Here is a 20,475-nt window from a genome sequence, read left to right on the forward strand (position 1 = left end):
CCACCAAAAGGTTCGAACTTTTGGTGTTCAAACCTTTGGTGGTAGTATTTTTTGACTTTTTGTAGGGTCAGACCTTTTTTTCAGTCCGATCGTACAAGTCCGTCTAGTTCTGCTAGGTTGCTGGCTTTCATGGCCCTCCAATTTCTTTTCATGCTGGTCGGCAGTTTGTCAGGTTGTTTGTCGGTCGTCGTGGGCAGCATGATTATGAAGGGGATGTGGTCGCTCCAGAGGATCTGTAGTGGTGGCGTTGTGGTGATGAGTTTTTGTTGGCAAAGATTGCATCTAGCGTATGTCCCGCCTTGTGGGTTGCTCCTTTAACTAGCTGATGTAGTTTCATTGTCTTCAGTTGTTTGGTTAGTGATTTTTGTGAGTTAGCGGTTTCTTCCTCAAACCATATGTTGAAGTCTCCCAGGATTATCATGTGTTCTTGCTCGATGGCTAGGTTGGTGATGGCTTTCAGCGAAAGCATTGATGAAAGTTGCATTTTATCTTGGTGGTCTGTATGACATGCATTACTTATCGTAAAAGCATTTCTGATGATTGTATCTGCTTAAATTCACATGCTGTGCATATGGTCCGACATCCAGTGGTAACCGCGGAGTATTGCATCTTGTCTTTCGGGGACCGAAAGGGACGTCGGCATCAGCGTGTCTGAAACACTATCCCTATCGTGACGTGTGTAGTACCCAAAATCCCACACGCGCCGAGGTCCCTCCGATTGTATTTTTTCTGCCATGAGGGAGCCCAAGGCTATAGTGAGTGAGTTCATGAAGAGAGAAAGTAGTAAGAAGTCTATGTTGCTTCCACCCCGAGCGGGGAGGCAGGGAGGGCGCATGTGAATCTAAGCAGATACAATCATCAGAAATGCTTTTGCGGTAAGTAATGCATGCCTTCTGATGCTTGTTAATCTGCTTAGAATCACGTGCTGTGCATAGACTAGCGAGCAGTACCCGGAGTTGGAGGTGGGTTGTGAGAAGGAACAGTAGAAAAAAGATGTCTTAGTACTGCTTGTCCCACCTGAGAATCAGACCTAGAATGAGTGTCTAGGCAATAGTGTTTTGTAAAGGTGTGTACAGAACTCAAGGTTGCCGCTTTGCAAATGGATTCTAGGGGAACATTTGCAATGAATTCTATGGATGCCCCAGTGCCTCGAGTAGAATGTGCTATAGGCTTGAAGGGCAGTTCTCTCTTTGCAAGAGTGTAACAGTGTGATGGATTTAACAATCCACTTTGATATTGCTGATTTAGAGATAGGATCCCCTTCTCTACCAGCTGCCACTGAAACAAAGAATTGTTTAGTTTTCCTCAGTGGTTTAGTTCTATCCATGTAGAACATGACTGCCCTGCGCAAATCTAGTGTGTGAAGGCTTCTTTCGGCCATGTTAGTAGGTCTCTGGAAGAACGTCGGTAGTTCGATTGACCGGTTCACATGGAACTTCGAAATAAATTTCGGTGCAAATCTGGGATGTGTGGGCAGAACTACCTTATCTGTAACAAAGGGGTCCAAAACCGAGAGGGCCTGTAGTTCGCTAACTCTTTTGATAGAAGTGATAGCTACTAGAAAGGCTGTCTTGTAAGTCAGGTCTTTCAGACTAGCTTTATGCATAGGCTCAAAAGGGGGTCCCATGAGCCTAGTTAAAACCACATTTAGATCCCATCCAGGGGCTGGGTGAGTGATGGGGGATGCATTCTTTTAACACCTTCTGCTGTGACGTGGTGTAGGCTGACAACGCCGCTAGGTGAACCTTTAAGGAATTGAAGACTAACCCAGAGTCCAACAGATGGGTTACATATAACACAATGTGTGAAGGCGAGCAATCGGTGGGATTGACGCCTTTGGAACTGCACCAGATGACAAAACGTTTCCATTTGCTGGCATAGAAATAACGTGTGTTAGGCTTTCTTTCTTGCCTCCCTCAGTATGCCCATGCATCTTTGAGGGAGTTGCAGATGTCCAAACTCTATGACCTCAGGAGCCAGGCTGCTAAATTCAGACTTTGTGGGCATTGGTGCAGAGTCTCCCCCCTGTCCTGAGACAACATGTTGTATGGGCAGGGCAGCTTGACTGGTGGGGAGAGGGACATTTCCATCAGGTGCGCGAACCAAGGTTGGCGGGCCCACATGGGAGCCACCAGAATCATGGTGACTGGTTCCTGGTGCATCTTGTGTACTATCTTGTTCAGAAGGTGAGTCGGGGGGTAAAAAGCATAGACAAATCTCCCCGACCAAGTTATCAAGAGACCGTTCCCCTCGGATCGGTTCTGGGGGTACCTGGAGGCGTAATCTTAGCATTGGGCATTCGCCTGAGTAGCGAACAGGTAGATCTCTGGAAACCCCCATTCTACGAAGACGTTGGATACAATGTCTTCTTGCAATCACCATTCGTACTCTTCTGGCAGAGGAAAATCTCTGCTTAGTATGTCTAGAAGATTGAGTTCCCCTGGAACATGTTGGGATATCAGGAACATCTTGTGTTTGAGAGCCCATATCCAGATGTTTTGGGACAGTTTGGATAGCCCTGGAGAGTGAGGTCCCCCCCTGTTTGTTCAGGTAATACATTGCTGTTGTGCTGTCGGTTAGGACCAGCACTGTCTTCCCTTGCAGTTGCTCCTGAAAGGCTTTCAATGCTTTGAACACTGCTAGTAGCTCCAGTAGGTTTATATGGTTGGACGCTACCTGAGGGGACCACAAACTGTGCGCTGTCTGTTGAAGCAGGTGAGCCCTACACCTCGTGAGAGATGCGTTGTCGTGAGAGTGGTTTCCACTGCAGGGGTGGTGAAGGTTTTCCCTTCAAGAGGTTCTCCCTCGACCACCACTGCAGAGAGCGAACGAGGGCTGGCGAGACAACTAACAGATCTTCCCATTGTCCGCTGGCCTGACACCACTGGCTGTTGAGCCACTCTTGCATGGGAATCAGACCTAGAATGAGTGTCTAGGAAATAGTGTTTTGTAAATGTGTGTACAGAACTCCAGGTTGCCGGTTTGCAAATGGATTCTAGGGGAACATTTGCAATGAATGCTATGGATGCCCCAGTGCCTCGAGTAGAATGTGCTCTAGGCTTGAAGGGCAGTTCTCCCTTTGCAAGAGAGAAACAGTGTGATGCATTTGACAATCCACCTTGATATTGCTGATTTAGAGACAGGATCCCTGATTTAGAGACAGGATCCCCTTCTCTACCAGCTGCCACTGAAACAAATTATTGTTTGCAAATGGATTCTAGGGGAACATTTGCAATGAATGCTATGGATGCCCCAGTGCCTCGAGTAGAATGTGCTCTAGGCTTGAAGGGCAGTTCTCCCTTTGCAAGAGAGAAACAGTGTGATGCATTTGACAATCCACCTTGATATTGCTGATTTAGAGACAGGATCCCTGATTTAGAGACAGGATCCCCTTCTCTACCAGCTGCCACTGAAACAAATTATTGTTTAGTTTTCCTCAGTGGTTTAGTTCTATCCATGTAGGACGCATGCGCCGCCACACGTGGGGAACCAAGTATATGCATGACGCCATCATCCCTAGCAAACGCATAGCTTTGCGTATCGTCACCTCTCAACTGGCTACATACTGAGGGATCCTGAGAGAGCATGTTCTGAACCCTCTCGCTGGAATGGAAAACTAGACCGTCTTCTGTACGAATTAGAGCCCCTAGGAACTGTTTTACTTGGCTGGGGACTAAGCTGGATTTCTTTTCGTTGATAGAAAATCCCAGGCTGAACAGTAGGTCTACTGTTTTTTGGGTGTTCGAAAAACAAATGCCGAACGAGTCCCCCGTGATGAGCCAATCGTCGAGGTAAGGGTAAACTGGAACTGAAAGTCTGCCCAGGTGTGCCGCTGCCACTGCCAGGACCTTGGTAAACACTGTTGGCGCCGAGGCTATGCCGAAGGGGAGTACCTTGAACTGGCAGTGTTTGTCCTGAATCACGAACCTTAGGAATTTTCTGTGTGCTGGCAGCATTGAAATATGAAAGTATGCATCTTTCATATCCAATGTTGTCATGAAGTCACCCTGTTTTAGCAATGGGATAACCTCTTGCAGTGTTACCATACAAAACTTCTGGGGCTTTATGAACTTGTTCGCTGAGCGCAGATCCTTTTTAGGTACAAGGCAGCACACTGAATAGATACCCTTGTTTACCTGAAGAATCGGGACGGCTTCTATGGCGTCCTTTCCTAGCAGCGCTTCCACCACTTGGATCAGGATCTGCAGATGTTCCGGTGAAAGGCGTCGATGTTTCGGCAGTCTGGCGAATTCCACGCAGTAACCGTGGGCGACCGTCTTTAAGACACACTGGTCTGAAGTTATCCCCTCCCATGCCTTGAGTAAAGATGTTAATCGCCCCCCGACCGGGGAGACATGGGAGGGGAACTGGACTTGGTGGTAATTTCTGACCCGAAGTTGACGCTCCTCTGGAATTGGAGCCTCTGCCTCTATTCTTTCTGCGGTTCTGACCCCTCTGGGGGTAGTAAGTGGGGCTTGCAGCAGGTTGACTTGAGTGGAAGTTTCCCGTGCCGAAATAGTTTTGAGCGGCGCGGGCTTGCCCTCGAAAGGACCGCCGAGAATTACTGCCCCTCTGTGAAGAGGGTTTTTGGGAAATTTGGTGCAGCGACTTAATAGTCTTGTGCTCCTTCTTGGCTGTCTCAAACACATCGTCTACCGCCTTCCCGAAGACGTTGGCCTCTTCGATGGGTTTGTTGATAATGGATTCCTGGGTCTCAGGCCTGAAGCCAGACGTGCGCAGCCACGCGTGCCTCTTTAGGAGAGAACCCTGTGCGAGAGATCTGCCTGCTGTCTCTGCGGTGTCCAGGGTATTCTTTACAACATTCTGATTGACAAGTTTGCCCTCCGAGACAATGGCGAGAAGCTTGGCTCTGGTTGGTTCCGGAACCTCTTGAAGGCCTTTCTGGAGTAGGTTTCATTGGGCGTCGACGTAGCTTGCCAGTAACGTCATGTTATTGGCAATCCGGACAGTATAGGCCGCCACCGACGTAACCCGTTTGCCTAAGGCATACAACCTTTTGGACTCCTTGTCCAGTGGTGACTCTCCCGTGGCAAGGGAAACCCCTGCTCTCTTGCGAGTGTTGGTCACCACCAGGGAGTCTGGGATTGCATGTCCTTTGATATAAAGCGGGTCGGTGGGGGAGGGTCGGAAAAGTTTTTCGACCCTTGGGTTCACAGCCCTAGTCTGAGCGGGTGTGAGTAAGGAAGGGGCCAGCCGTCTCTTTACAGAGCTCAAGAGAGGGATAGACTGGCTTGCTGGAGGCTTTTCATTAATAATGTCCTCCGCGAAATCTTGTTCGGGCAAGGCTTCAAGCATGGCAATTTTAAAGAATTCCACTGCTTTTTTCAACATGTTGTTGAAAGCCATTTGATCATCCACCGGCGAAGCTTGTCGAATCGGGGTGGATGGGGGAGAGTCAAGGCAAACGATAGAGTTGTGATCGCCTGCTGGGTGTCCTCCCAGTTGTCTGTTGCCCCTTGATCTTCCCCATAGTTGTCCAGAAAAGAAGACTCCTCTTCTTCTGTATAGATGTCTCTATACGTGTCCATCTAGACATCTTCTTGATAGTCAAGTTGGTGTTGGACATCTAGGTGTTGGACATCTTGTGTTTGAGGGTTAGGGTCTACCTGAGCTTTTCTCGGCGGAGGTTAATCAGAAGCGCTGAAAAACTGCTCCAGCCGATCCATACACCCCTCGAATTGCTCTGTGGTCCACATGGATGACCCAAATGGACCTAGCTGAGTAGGAACCGTGTTCTCTGCCCTAGGGCGTTGAGAGGATCTCCTCAGGGTGCTTGAGAGGGGTACCTGGCTTTCTTCGTAAGAGTCTTCGGGATCGTCTTCCAAATCCGTGGAAAACTTTTCGGCGGATTGGCCCATAACTGTGGGCGGAACCGGTACTAGGCCCACTGCCGTAGCAATCCTATTGATGCTCTTACGGATAGTCACCGAATCTTCGGGAGACAACGCTTCCGATGATGTGTCGGCAGTGAAAATGTCTTCCGCGGCTCCAGAAGGGCCAGCGGATGGCTTCTCGGGTAGAGGCCTACTCGTAGTTTGAGACTGTACGGGCATTGGAAACCTTGGAATCCGTCGAAGTTTCTTGTTCCGAAACTTCGCCGCGTGTAGTTTGGGGAGTAGCGCCCTTGTTATGTTTGTTATGCCCAGTCATGCGCTGCAGCGGATGCGGGGAAGGCTTCGGATCAGACCGATCCGTGGGCGCCGCCGAAGTTTCCGGCGGACCCTTTGGCACTTTCGCCTTCTTCGACAAAGTCGTTGAGGAGGGCGCTTGGGTTGTGTACTTTGTGCGGTGCGATTGTACGCCCATGTCACTGGGTGTGGTCCCTGTAGCAAGACTAGAGTCGAGCCTGGAAGGGTCGGGGACGGGCGTGGTGGCTCTAGAATAGTCCGCCTCAAGGTCTATAACGTCCGCGTTGGACGTTTGGTCATCCGATGTACCCCCGTCACTTTCGGCTAGTGTCGCGGCAGGGGAAGGAGGCTCCACGCGTGACATTCCGTACGCGGCCCACCGCTTCAACCGGCGCTCCTTAAGGGTTTAAGGAGTTTACACGCCGAACACCACTTTTCGTCGTGCTCTAGGGGGATACAAACGTTACACGACATGTGCTCGTCTTTCCACGGATATCTGACCCTACACACAGGGCAGAATCTAAATGGAGTCCTTTCCATAGCAGAAGGGAAGGGTGACCAGACCAAAAAGGAAAGCAGTGGAAAAGAGGAAAGACATCACAGTATGGCAAACCCCGAGCCCACTCTCCCTACTGTGTAGGCCGGCCAGAAGGCCCGACCACGTGGAAGTCCGAACGCCGGATCTTAGGCGCCGGAACCCACAGCCGTAGACGATTACCCCGTAGTCTTCCTGGAAGATGTTCTTGATGGGCTAAGTGACTGAACGGGGAATAAACCGACAATTCGGTAAGATAAACAATGTCTCATGAAGAGCTCCGCTATAGGGTGACCAGCTATCTGGGCGGAAAAAAACAATCTGAGGGACCTCGGCGCGTGAAGGATTTTGGGTACTACACACGTCACGATAGGGATAGTGTTTCAGACACGCCTATGCAGACGTCCCCTTTCGGTCCCCGAAAGACAAGATGCAATACTCCGCGGTTACCACTGGATGTCAGACCATATGCACAGCATGTGATTCTAAGCAGATTAACAAGCATCAGAAACCAGAATACATTTGAGGTTTGTTTTGGGGTTCGCTGTTAGGTGAAGGATTGGGGATTCACAGTTTTTGATGTTTAGTGGTTAATCCGTTTTGATTTTCAAGTGTTCCGTGTATGCTACTGCCAGTCATTCTCCTCTTTTATTTTTCCTGTTTGCTTGTGACCACTTGAAGTTGTCAGGGATGCAGTTATGCATTGTAATTTTGTAGTTGTCTTTCGGTTATGAATAAGATGTCGATACCCCTGTCGGACAGGAGGTCGAAGATCTCTGTGGCATGTTTGGACATTAATCTAGCGTGGATTAGGTTGCAATGGATCTTTTTGACGTGGTTGGGTTTGTTATTTAATCCTGGTTTTGTCTTGTGGTTGTTCTGTTGGAGTTCGGTGTTGTTGCCACAAATTGGTTGGTGGTCCGTGTAGTACACTTCTGTGCTGAATCAATCTGTTACATTGATTATTGGGTTGATGAATTCTCCTGCTTCTTCATGTTCTATGTTTTGACGTGATTGCTGCTGCTGCCCTTGTGTTTTTGTAATATAAGGGGTGAGGGCATTGGTTTCATGCCTTTCTCTTCCCAGGTCTTTTCTTTTTTGCTGGGTTCCATCGAGTTCTCGGCGTGCATTGACATGTCAGTGATGTCGAGGTGGTTAGGCAGTTGTAAGGTGCAGTGTTAGATATTGGGATTTTTCTCTTCTCGTGATCTGTTTGCTGAGGTGTTTTTACGGGTGTGTTCTGTATTAGTGGTGGTTTCTGCTGGTAGAGGGAGTGTATCTGGTCGGATTGTTCATTTTCCGTTTCACTTTGGCGGCGTCCAGCTCTGTGTCGGGGCATCTCGAGGTTCTTGGTTGTAGGAAGGTTTGGAGTTTGGTTTACAGAGGCTGTAGCCCGCCTGTAGGACCTTGTGATCTTTGGATGGTGATGAGTCTTGTCCTCTTGCACTGTGAAAGCAGAGTGCATTCTGTGGGCTTGTGTCTTTATACGTTGGTTATGATCCGGAGGTGGTGTTAATATTGAGGCTGCTGATGTAGGTTAGCTGGGCTGTCTGTATAAGAATGAGTAGCAGATGTTGGAGGGGGTTCCGGGTTGTGGTTGTTCTAGGGTGCGGGTAGTTAGCTCAGAGCAGTTGGCCAAGCAGTGGGTTACATTTCTGGTCATCTTCCTTCCGTGGGTGGAAAGTCTAAGCAGAGCGGGGTCAGGATACTAAGCGTTGGGCGGGAGGGTAGCGCAGTTGGTATGACTAGGTTTTTTGAATTACACTATGGGTTTGTATTTAACTGGGGCAGTGACATAGCTGTAGGTAATGGCTGTCAGCGTTTAGCTAGGTGAACCTGGACAATGCGGAAGGCCTGGGTTTCAAGGTTAGCACACAAGATGGACCACACCTAGATTTGAGATTCCAGTACAGTGTGAGAAAGGCCTAGGTTTCACAATACACAATACAAAAGGGAAAACACACTTAGATTTGAGATTCCTGTATGGTGGGAGAGGGGCTTAGGTTTTACAAGAGGCAGATCTGAGATGACACACCTAGGTTTGAGATTCCTGTATAGTGGGAGAAAGGCTGAGGTTTCACAATACAATAGGCTGATAACTTCATTCACAGCACTAAGCAGTCAATCACTCAGGGTTGGGTCGTCCTCTAGGACAGCCACCCACCCAGTCAGAAGTGGTTTTGGCCATGCATGCCTACAAACAAAGGCCAGTGAAGTTTTGGGCTCCTCCCTCACTTCCTGCCTTCCCAGACAACTTGGAGCCTGGGCAGGCTTCAGGGTTGAAGCCGCCAAAGGCAAAACACCCAATGGACTCAACCGTGATATAAATGACAGAGTAAAAGCCCAGAAGGAACTAACAAACGAAAAATGGCGAAATGAGAAGATGGTCACCCATGGGTGCTGTACTGCAGCTGATAAATCAGCCTGTAGATACATAGCACAAAGGTATAAAAGGAAGCTACTTCCACCAGCCATTCAAGTTAGGTAGTGTAACAAAAGGTTACATGAGAAATGGGATAAGGAGTTACGATGTAACCCCCCCAGCGCTCCACATAAGGTGGTGAGTGCTGGACCCACAAAGGAGAAAGGTAAGTATGAAAAAAGTTGTCCTACAAGAAAATGTATTTAAACATTTAGGAGTCCAAAGGACTCCTCAGTGGCACTGCACAAAGAGTGTCACTATATAAAAAAGCAGATGCCTATGTAGTTTACCAGACTCCATTAAAACATAAGGAACACAAAATCTTAGTCAGAGGGAACAGGCATTGAGGAGTTGCAAAAAGGCCCACTCACTCAGGAGGTTAAAATAAAAAAGGTACCAGATTCTAGCAAAGGGCTGGGGGTCTCTAAGGTTAAAGGTAAATAGCACAGAAACTGAAAATTCTCCCCAATACTGGTTGGTCCCAGCAGCCAAAGAGAAGGAGTCGTCCTCTTTGCAGCTCCTCTGTCGATAAGAAAACTGGGCCAGGACAGCAGTGGTCACTTCAGTTACTGGAAGGGTTTGCAGGCATCTCTGGTCGTCGTCAGCTTTGGATCTTTTGTTCCAGTGGTCGACTTGCCTTTTGCCTCAGAACCTCACCTTTGATTCAGTTTTCCCATTCAGTCCTCTGGAAACTCTCTCTGCAGTTTATAGAACGGGGTGGGTGGCTGTCCAATAATGACATCAAGTCCTCCAGTGGGAACTAGCTCAATTCTGGCAAATCAGCAGACAAAGGACAGGGGAGTGTCAAACTCCTCCCCTGTATCCTGTCCTCACAAACACACTTGGGCCTATGCAGGCAAACAAAGGGTTCCCACCAAAGGCAAAATACACAGATCCACCCCCCTCCCAGAGTGGCAGAAGGCAGGCTAGCAAAGACAACCACACAAGAAATGGTGACAAAAGAAAGCAGCCACCATGTTAGAACATGGGGGACCCTTTTGTGCATAACCGAGGATGTGAATACAGTCTGGGTAGAAAATAGCACAAAAGTTGGTAGAACACGTCCACTACCACCAGCCATAACTTTAGAGTTGTCACTGTGACCAACAAGTCACAGGAGCAGAGATAAGGGGATACTGGGGGTTGGGGGTGCTTTTGGCTACTAACAGAGTATCTGTGTACTTACCTGTCTAAGTGCAATCCTTGATGGCTTACTGTGTTGGATTCATTGTGGACCCCTTACCACACTCACCTTTCCTGAGACTTAGCCTTGACCACTCTCCATGCTACCTTGAATGGTTTGGCTACAGCATCCCAGAGTTGTCCCTTTTCACTATAACTAGGTTGGCCTCCTAAACATCTGTCCACCAGGTCAGAGTTTAGAAATCCACTCTACCAGCATGGATGGCTCAGGAAGTGGGAAGGATTGTCCGGTCCCATTCCACATTTCTGGAACCAGAGAGTCTGGAAGTGGGCCATGAGTGAAACCAATAGTTGTCCCTGATTGGACAACTAGTGGCTGTGTGAATGGTGCAGATCCTTAAAGACTCTTGAAGAGGCCCAGCATCCCTTCCTGCGTCTGGACCAGTGAAGCCCTGATGGACTACCCGATCTGCGAAGGCCATGTGCAGTGTTTCAACCCCTGGACTGGTGGGACCAATCGGTCACAACATGTTCGAGGATCCAGACGTCCTGAAACTTCGGTAGTGTTCCTGAACAGCCCAGTGGACTGACCAGCTCTCCAGCGAGCTACCTCACAAGAACCGTTGCTGTTCCGCGTTTGCAGCCATTACTTTGGTGGTTGCCAGCTTGTGGTGTAAGTCGCCTTCATGCCAAATTTCAGCCTTCCAGCTTCAAAGGATCCTGCTCTAGAAGGGCTTCACCTGCGACTGGCATAACGCCTGCCATCGTTTGTGTGTGGTGGCCGTCACTGGAACACGCCTACCCCAGTTCTGTAAAGTGTCCTGAAGAGGGCTGCATCAGTGCTTTCTGCATTTCTCCATCATCAAGGGTTACAGTCGGCTCCCAATTCCTGGGTACCTCTCACCAGAACCAACAGCAGGATTCCAACCTCCAGTGAACCCCCAGTCAACCCATCCTGTCCTCTGGGAAAATCAGAGTCTAGGGGGTAAGTAAACAAAGCATTTGTCTCACCCTGTTCACCCTAGGATAACATTGAGAACAAGTCTCTTTGTAGCATTCCATTCCACTGCTTTTTGGTCGTTGCACCTCAGCAGTACGACCCGGAAGATAAGAACACATTTGAATTACTTAACTTTGTTGCACCTCTTCTTTTGAACAAGTACCAACACAAGTACCTTACCTTCATCGGATACATTATGGGAAGAAAGATTGTGACTTTTGGGCACAATGCCCCACTCTTCTTAGGGACTGGACTGCTGAAGCTTGGGAACATCTGTATCACGTTACATAACTCCTTTGTTGATTTAAGTAATTGAATACATTTAAGAACATATGGTGACTGTATATATGTTTATAGAGGGATGTACAATATCACCTGCTTGTTTCATGTTTAAGTGTGTGTATTTGTATACGTAACTGTCTAAATTCAATTACTGTGGAGACTCATTGGGAACCCCTAACCCGACTCATACACTGTTTAGAATAGCCTGGACTGCTCTACATTGCTACCTTGATTGGGTTTTGACAAAGCTTTCAGTTACCCCGTTCACTATAAATAGGGTGGCCTTCTAAAATCTGTCCACCAAGCCAGATTCTAGAAATCCATTTTAACAAGGTTTAAGGTGTGGACTAGGCCTAAACCCTGGAGACAAAGTCTGAAAAAGGTTGTGCAGAAGGAACACATTTTGAAACTAGGCATAAACCAAAGGGTGCGGTAAAGGTGGTCCCAGGCAGGAAGGCCTAGCAGAAAAGCTGGGAAAATTAGGCTTTGCGCAAACACGCACATCCTTTTTCTAGCATGCAAACAGAAGTACTGAGGTGAGGAACCAGAGCAGTATTTGCGCAGTGGAGCCAGGATGCATAAAGTAAGTCTCTTCTTCCCTAAAGCAGTACACCTTAATTTAAATGAGGCTTTGCTGTGCATTCTCAGTTTGCTGGCCAGGGTATGAAGGAAAAAAGATGGAACATAAGTAACATATGATATGCAGAGAGAGAGGTTAGTTTCTTTTGGAATGAAGCACTTGATGAAAGAGAAGATCTGAAATAGGTTGTGCTTAGGAAACATGCATGGAATGATTAATGTAAACGTTGTAAGTAGTACGACTTATTTTGTTGTGATTTTTTACTTGCTTGGAGAAGATCTACTATAAAAAATTGAAACAATTTAGTGCAAATTAATGAATCTGAAGAAAATTGAGACAAACTAGAAATTATGTAGTTTGTAAAAGAAAAGTTAAGTGGGTATCTTCAAATTAAGGCGTCAAGACTTGGCATCATGAAATGAACCCGTTTGTGACTGAATCCTAGCTTTCAGTATAGAGTGCAATGCAGTGCCAGGTCCTTGATGAAGTCAGAGCAGGCCCACAACCCTGCAGGCACTCGTCATGGTGTGCAATATTTTTAATGTAACTATTTTCTATTTGATATCAGCCAAGGGGTTTCAAGGCCTTTATAGCCTGGTTGGGCAGTCTCAGTCCTAAGCATATATTGGCAGCCTGTTTTAGAGCAGGCTTAAAATGTTTGCAACTGCTTCTTTGGAAACACTGGGTGCACGCTGTTGCAGTACACAAAAGTGGCCATCAGATAATGCAAACACAAGAGCAACTGCAGGCCTAAAACTTGGACCCTTCTTAGTTAAATGTTTATTCTCTGGGAATCAACTTTTACAAATAAGAGTGAAATGTGGGATCCAATCGAATTACAAAGGCAAGGACCCAAGATTCATTATTTTTACCATTTACCAAAACAAGCTTTCAGTTGTTAAACTATGGAGGTGGTTGGGGCCACGTCTGAATAACTAGCCCCTTTCTAGCTGAGTTGGACCGGAGTTACATCCTCCTACATTTGAAAGTTAATGTTGACCTGTTCCCTGGCCGCAGTCAGAGAAGAAAGACTGGATTGAATCCAGCACAGTGACAAGCACCCATAGTTATTCATTCCAAGTGAGTTAAAATCATCTTGTAATTCACCATGCCATATGAAACAGAGCCTGGAGAGTCAGTGCTGCTGTCACACTATCAAAAGAGAGGAAGATTGCTACTTTCTCCCTGCTACTTGCTCTCCGACATTAGCAAATGCTGTCCTATCTTTCAGACTGCCCTGAGGTCCAACTGGTGTTGCTAGCCTTTCTTAGAATCTGCCATTTAATTCTCCCGCTCCCCACCAACTTGCCTTTCAATGGCATGCCAAGGCACAGCTCCCTTTTAATCACAGTAGGAACACCCCTTTATGCGTTTCTCAGCTGAAACATACACTAGTTCAATAAAAACCAAACCATGTTGTACCTTTAAGTGTAGTAGGCCAGCTTCAATCTTCTGAAGGTATTGCAGGATCTGACCACAGGACTCCGCAGAGAAATTAGTCCTTTCTGCAGAAGATTCTGGCTCCTCTGTTAGACCAGTGTGTCGTTGCAGTATGTCTCCTGGATAGGGGATGCCACAGGTATCACCCCTTCCACTTTCTCCCATTGGAGATCCACTTGTGTCTGTCCACACCCCTCCGTCGAGTGGAGAGCTACATGTGTCTGTGTCCAAACCGCCTAACAGTGGGCTGCTACTTGTGTTTGTCCACATTCCGCCAGAAGATGTAGTGTTGACTGTGTGAAGTGTGGCTCCAGGAAAGAGGGGAATTTCTTCCTCTGGTTGTAGAAGTCCTGGGAATGGCGATCCACCTGGGTCCATTTGAATGCTTTCCGAAGTATTTGGCGAGCTATAGTCCATGGCACACCCACCACCAGTGCTATGCTGGATGGTGGAAAATTCTTCATCAGTGGAGCTCTCCTGTCCATACTCACATCCATCCAGGATTAAATAGTTCCCTGTTAAAATAAATAGGACACATTTTCCAATTACACAATCTGATTAAGGGTACAATAAAAATATAATGCTCTTAAAATATATATTTAACACAACTGGCCAAAGCACAAATGTGCCAAAAGAAAATCAGCATGTGTAGATTATCCCTTTGTCCACCCCCCCCCACCAAATCCCCATTACACTGATGATTGGTCCACCAACTAAGTGGTAATGTTGGGAAGACAGTAAGTTTTTTTTTTTTTTAACTTTATTTTTGATCTTTTCCATATACAAACATCAAGAACTTGTATCAAGAAGATACATAGAACAAAACTATGTTCAAAGCTCACAATGTTTCCTATTTGGTATTTCCTCTGCAACAGTGTTCGGTAAAGGTAATCACTGGTAACTGACCGTGGTGTCACACTTAGCCGCATCGGGCGAAAAAGGTGACACACTATTTGTTCTTTGCCATTGGGAGGATTACGATTGGGAGTTCACAGTGTCAGAATTGGAAAGTAAGTAGAAGATGTATGGGCCCCAGATATCCGGTGGACGCGCGTGGAGGGGCAGGGTTCTCGTGAATTCGGTGTCCATATCTTGGCAGTAGGTAATGTCTTTTTTCCATGCCGTTAGTGTGGGGAGAGGACCTCGGCCCCATGTTAAAACAATTCTCCTGCGCGCTAGTGACAGGAGTAGGGTGGCCAGTTTCCTCACCGGAGCTTGCAGGTATTTGGTCGTACTTAAGAGTGCGATGGTCGGGTTGGGGGTCAGCATCTCTCCCACTATGTCACTCATGGTCTGTAGAACGAGGGCCAGTACCGGGCTATTCCAGGGCAGTGCCAGGCGAGGTGAATAAAATCTGCGGCGGGGGCGCCCCATCTTTCGCACTGATCCGAAGCCTCGGGGTGGTGACTTTGTTTTTTCTTGGGGTATAATAGGTCTGATGGACGAAGTTGAAATTAATTTGTTTAAAGCGAGTATTTATCGCGACTTTCTGGGTTTGGCAAAGAATATAGGTCGAGTCGTCATCTGGTATTGAGGATTGGAGGCCAGCTTCCCATCGTTGTTTTGCTCTTATAGTGGCGATTGTCGTTTTTGTTAGCAGTGATTTATATATTGTGGACACTTGTCTTCCCTCCCCCTTTGCCTGAATCATGTTGTGAAGCAAGTCCCATGTCGGTGGTTGTTTGGGAAATGAATGAAACTGGGCTTGTAGGGTATGGCGTAGCCTGAAATAAATGAATACATCGAGTGAAGTGATGCCGCCTCTCTCCTTGGCCATTTGCGGGGTTATGAACGTCCCTTCGGGAAAGAGGTCGCCAATGGATTGGACATTAATCTTCGAGTCTTGTTTCCTTTTCAGTCTGGTTTTCGCCCGGGGAGGGGTACGGAATCCGTCTTGAACTCGGTACTCGATGACCTGGTTTGTTTGGTGGACAAGGGTGGTGTCGAAGCAGTCCTACTTTTGGATCCGTCGGCTGCTTTTGACACCGATCATTCCATCTTGCTTTATCACCTTTCCAACCCCGGTCTTTCTGGCCAGGTCCTTGATTGGTTCACATCGTTCCTGCCTGACCGCTCTCAGTCTCTCTCTCTCCCCTCTTTTCGATCTAAGCTGGCTACACTGGTCTGTGGTGTCCCTCAGGGCTCTGTACTCTGTCCTATCTTTTCAATATCTATATTAGATCTCTTCTGCTTCTTATTCACTCACATGGTTTCCAATATTATTCTTACGCTGACGACACACAGATCCTTGATCTTACTCAAGCTGAGATCGCCACACTTCCCAGGAGAGTTTGGAGGATCTAGGGCATTGGATGATGACTAACTGGCTAGAATTGAATGGCAGTGAGACCGAGGACCTGGTGGTGGGCACCTCATCCCCCCTTCTCTTTTGGCCTTGCAATTCTGGCCATCGAGCCTGGGCCCACTTCCGGTTCAATTGGTCCGCAATATAGGTGTTAAAATCTCTGCCTCCCTGTCTCTTGACAACCAGGTTGCTTGTGTATGTAGCGCTGGTCATTTTAAACTCTGCATCCTGCGGGAAGTCTTGTCCTTTATACCTGCTGAATGCCAGGCTCTGGTAGTGGCAGCTTTGGTTTTCAGCACTCTTGATTATTGAAACTCTCTTTATTTGGCCCAGCCTCGCTACCTGACCCAAAGGCTTCAATTGTTACAAAATGCTGCCGTCCCGCTCCGTACTTCGCCCCCCCTTCGGATCCCACATCTCCCTGCTGCTCAAGAAATTACCCTGGCTTCCGGAAGCGAGCCGGATTTTGTTTAAATCAATGTGTCTGGTGCATCGTGCCTTCCATGGCTTGGGCGCTGAGTATCTCCAAGCAAAGTTTACTCATTACACTCCTGCTCGTCTGCTGCGCTCTCAATCTGCGTGTTTTCTCAGTGCCCCCCGTTATTGTCCGTCTCGTATGGGAGGCCGTGCCTTCTCGGTGGCGGCTGCCCGAGCCTGGAATGAGTTGCATATGGCCCTCCGCGCAACTTAAGACCACTTTGCTTTTCGCCAGCTGCTTAAAACTACTCTGTTCTAAGCCGTTTCTCTCCTTGGTGTTGTCACCGTACTGTTTCTGATTCCTCCTCAGTAGCCAGCGCCAAGATACCTTTGGGTGTACGTGCGCTTTACCAAGTTCACTTAACATAATCTTGCTAAGCCAGTTATGAAATACCTTTTTGTTCGTCAGGGTTATACCAGGAACAAACTTGATAGGCAATAGGGGGGAGCATCTTATGTGAATTGCGTATTTATTGGCCATTTTTTTCCAAATAGCGTAGGTAGATAGGACCGTGTTCACCGTGTTGTATGGCACTGGGAGATTGCTGAGGATGATGGCTCTTAGGAGATTTGGGGAAGCCAGGGCTCGTTCGACCTGTACATGTGGGTGAATGAAATCGGTGGTGTACCAATGGCTCAGGAATTGCGCCTGTGCGGCCCAGTAATATTTCTCCATATCGGGGAGTGCGAGGCCACCTTGAGATATCGGGAGCATCAGCGTTGAATAGGTGACTCTTGCTGGCTTACCAGCCCATATTAATTCAAGAATAAGGTTTTTGATTTTTTGAAGGAATGAGCGTGGAAGTATTAGGGGTATATTTGTGAATAAATAAAGGAGTTTGGGAAGAATCATCATCTTGGTCAGTGAAATCTGCCCCCGCAGTGTTAATGGAAGAGACTTCCACCTCTGAATGCGCTCCTGGAGGGAATCTAGTGCTTTCCCATAGTTGTCTTTAAATATTTTGTTGTAATTCAATGACATGAGGATGCCTAGATAGCGGACCTTGGAACTTTCCCATTTAAATCCATGGTCATCATGAAATTTGGGAGTAGTTGATGTCAGCAGAAATATTACTGATTTGGAGTGGTTGGTTTTAAGGCCAGAGATACTGCTAAATGTAATCACTTCACGCATTATCGGATGGCGGTTGTTTTGGGGGTCGTTGACAAATAGCATCACATCACCTGCATAGTGGGAGACTACTTGTCTATGCGGGCCCAGGGTGAGGGGTCTATTGATTTGGTGGGATCTTAATCTGGAAGCGAAGGGTTCCATAACTAGGGCAAATATATGAGCCGAGAGGGGCAACCCTGTCTAGTGCCATGTTCAAGCTTGACTCCTGGAGATTTCATGTTGCCTAAGGTGATGTAAGATTGAGGGTCATTATAGAGCAGCAAGACCATTTTAATGAAGGATTTCCCAAGGCCCATTTGAGTGAGTGTCGCGAAAAGATATGGCCACTCTACGGAATCAAAGGCCTTTTCGGCATCCAGTAGGACAGCGATTGCCTGTTGTGTCGGTTCGAGTGCCGCAATGACCCCAAACAACCTACAAATACCGTATGTCGTGCTACGTCTGGGAATAAAGCCGGCTTGGTCGCTTAGTACCAACGCGGGCATAAGGGGAAGGAGTCGGGTAGCTAAGATTTTTGCTAGGATCTTTTTGTCAAGATTAAATGAGATTGGTCTATAGGAGGCGCAGTCACCCTGGGGCTTGCCTGGTTTATGTATAAGGACTACATTAGCTTCTCTGAGAGTGGGTGGTAGTATCCCCTGCTCTAGGGCCTCTTCGTTTACTTGAAGGAGTAATGGGGCTATGATGGCCATGTGGGCCTTGTAGAATTCCCCAGTGAGTCCATCGGGGCCTGGAGCTTTGGTGTTTGGAAGTGACTTTATTGCCTCGGTTATTTCCTCTTGTGAAATGGGTGCGTTCAATGGTTCCCGTAGTTCTTGAATTACCCAGTACAGTTCGGTGTCGTTGAGGTAATCCTGAAGTACCTCCGGGTTGGTAGTATTTTTAGAGCTATATAGGTCGTGGTAAAATCTGCGAAACGTGTTCACTATCCCTTTGTATAGACCAGGTTCCCTTGTGTGTCTCGGATACGTTCTACATGGGTAGGTGTTTGGTTGAGTCTTAGAAGGCTGGCTAGGAGTGCACCGGGTTTTTGTCCCTCCCCATACTGCCCGATCTGGTGTTTGCGACCTAGAAACTTCAGCTCACATTCTGCTGCTTTCTGGAATTTTGATAGTTCTGTTTTCAGTTCGGCCTGGATCTGCGTGTCTGAGGATGTTATTTGCTTAATTTCGAGCTCCTTGCGGCGTCGTTCACTGCCTGCCAGCTCGTGACGTATCAGTTTGAGGATGCCATTTTCTTTGGTCATGCACACACCTCGTACATGGCATTTCAATGTCCCCCATAAGGTGCCGGCAGAGCTTACTGAATCTTGATTTATTTTGAGAAAAGCTGTGATCGCTTGTTGGAGTTCGGACGCAAAGACAGAGCCTGAGAGTGAGCCTGTTTTAAATCTCCAGTTGAGGGCGGTCTTCGGGGTATCGGGCAGCGTGAATTCCAGTGTGACCATGGAGTGGTCGGAGAGGGACCGTGGTAGGATTTGACAGGGACCCCAGCTGTATGGACTTTGGGTTGTTGCCAGGATATAGTCAATGCACGAGCTGGTTTTATGAACCGCTGAGTGAAATGTGTATTCGCGTGAGTCTCGATGAGTGTATCTCCAAATGTCAGACAGATCGAAAGCCTGACAGATCTCAGTCACCTAGCGACTTGCTTTGGAGGCTCTTTTTATGTTATGAGATTTCTCGTATTGGGGGTCCAGAGGGGTATTGAGGTCTGCGCCCCAGATTGTTGCTGAGGTGTGCAATCCCAGATGAGACATGATCCAGTTGAAGTTATTCGGTCCATCCGTGTTAGGAGCGTAAGAGTTCACCAAAACTATTTCTCTCCCAGCAAGTAACCCCCTCACCAAAAGGGTACTACCCTCTATGTCTTTCTTAAAGTCAATCAAGCTAAAGTTGGCTTTTTTGTCTATTAGTATTGCAACCCCCGATGCGTAAGAAGTGTGTGAAGAGAAATATCTATGGCAGTGTTGTTCGGCTGCTGGCATGAGGTGGGTTTCTTGTTGCATGGCGATATTGATTTTATGCCTACAGAGGTATTGGAGAACCCTCCTAAGTTTGGCTGGTTGGTTGCCACCTCTGATGTCCCAGGTGGCAATTTTAAATGGGCCCATTATGAGGGAGTAGAAGATGAGAGCCGGGCTCCATCCTATCACTGAGATTCAGATAATGCCTAAGCGTGCAAGAGGAGTTGTTGAGGATTACAGGTTCTGTAATGGGGGTCTGTGGTTGCTTTGTGGTTGAACGTAGGGGACTAGTCGAAGGTAACTTGGTAAACTTAATATCCCTCCCTCACGTGGGCAACCTCCAACTGGCCCACGATGTACCCACCCTTAAACTCAGAACTACTAACAGTGCTGTGCTCGGGGCGTTAGTAGCCCACCAGGAGGTAGTGTGGCTCTAGTTGAATAGATTTTGAATCTATGGTGAGTAACGTGTGTCATTGTGAAGGTGGAGTGGTAACAACGTTGCTAGCTGCCAAGGTCGTAGGCTATGGTGGGACTCTTCGGGTGCGGTCTTCACGTCGTGGGTTTGGGTTGTTTGAGGCGGGTCTGAAGCCGGCACGGTCAAGGTATTCATTGGCCTCCTCTGGTGTGGTGATGAATTGGGCTTTCCCCTCATGTTGGATGCAGAGTTTGGCTGGGAACAGCATTGAATAAAGTATGTGATTTTCTTGTAGTCTCTGCTTGACTGTTGTGAAGGAGCGTCTCTGTGCGTGTACTGTTGGTGAGAAATCAGGGAAGAATTGGATTGGGTCACCATCAAATTGGAGTTTCCCTTTTTCTCTGGCAGCCTTGAGTATAGTGTCCCGGTCCTTGTAATTGAGTAGTCTTGCTATGATTGGTCGTGGGTTTGCTCCCGGGATTGGTGTGCTATTGGGAATTCTGTGAGCTCTTTCTATGACAAATAAGTGGAAAAGTACTTCTGCCCCAAATAGTTCTGTGCAAGATCCGTTCAACGTGGTCCTCCATTTTAGCACAAAGTTGTTGCTCTTCAACTCTGATAAT

General features: G+C 47.5%; 1 protein-coding gene across 6 annotated transcripts in view; it reads right to left on the reverse strand.

Moving 5' to 3' along the window:
* ARHGEF12 (Rho guanine nucleotide exchange factor 12) overlaps positions 1-20,475 on the reverse strand; it is a 1,284,704-nt gene that overhangs the window by 44,197 nt on the left and 1,220,032 nt on the right. For all 6 annotated transcript variants that reach the window (XM_069614339.1, XM_069614338.1, XM_069614336.1 and 3 more), the window contains one exon: positions 13,534-14,066. In XM_069614339.1, the coding sequence (XP_069470440.1) occupies positions 13,534-14,066 (533 nt within the window). The remainder of the gene's footprint in view (positions 1-13,533; positions 14,067-20,475) is intronic.

Source organism: Ambystoma mexicanum, chromosome 9 (assembly GCF_040938575.1).
Source record: "Ambystoma mexicanum isolate Mex_15411 chromosome 9, UKY_AmexF1_1, whole genome shotgun sequence".
Taxonomy (NCBI): Eukaryota; Metazoa; Chordata; class Amphibia; order Caudata; family Ambystomatidae; genus Ambystoma; species Ambystoma mexicanum.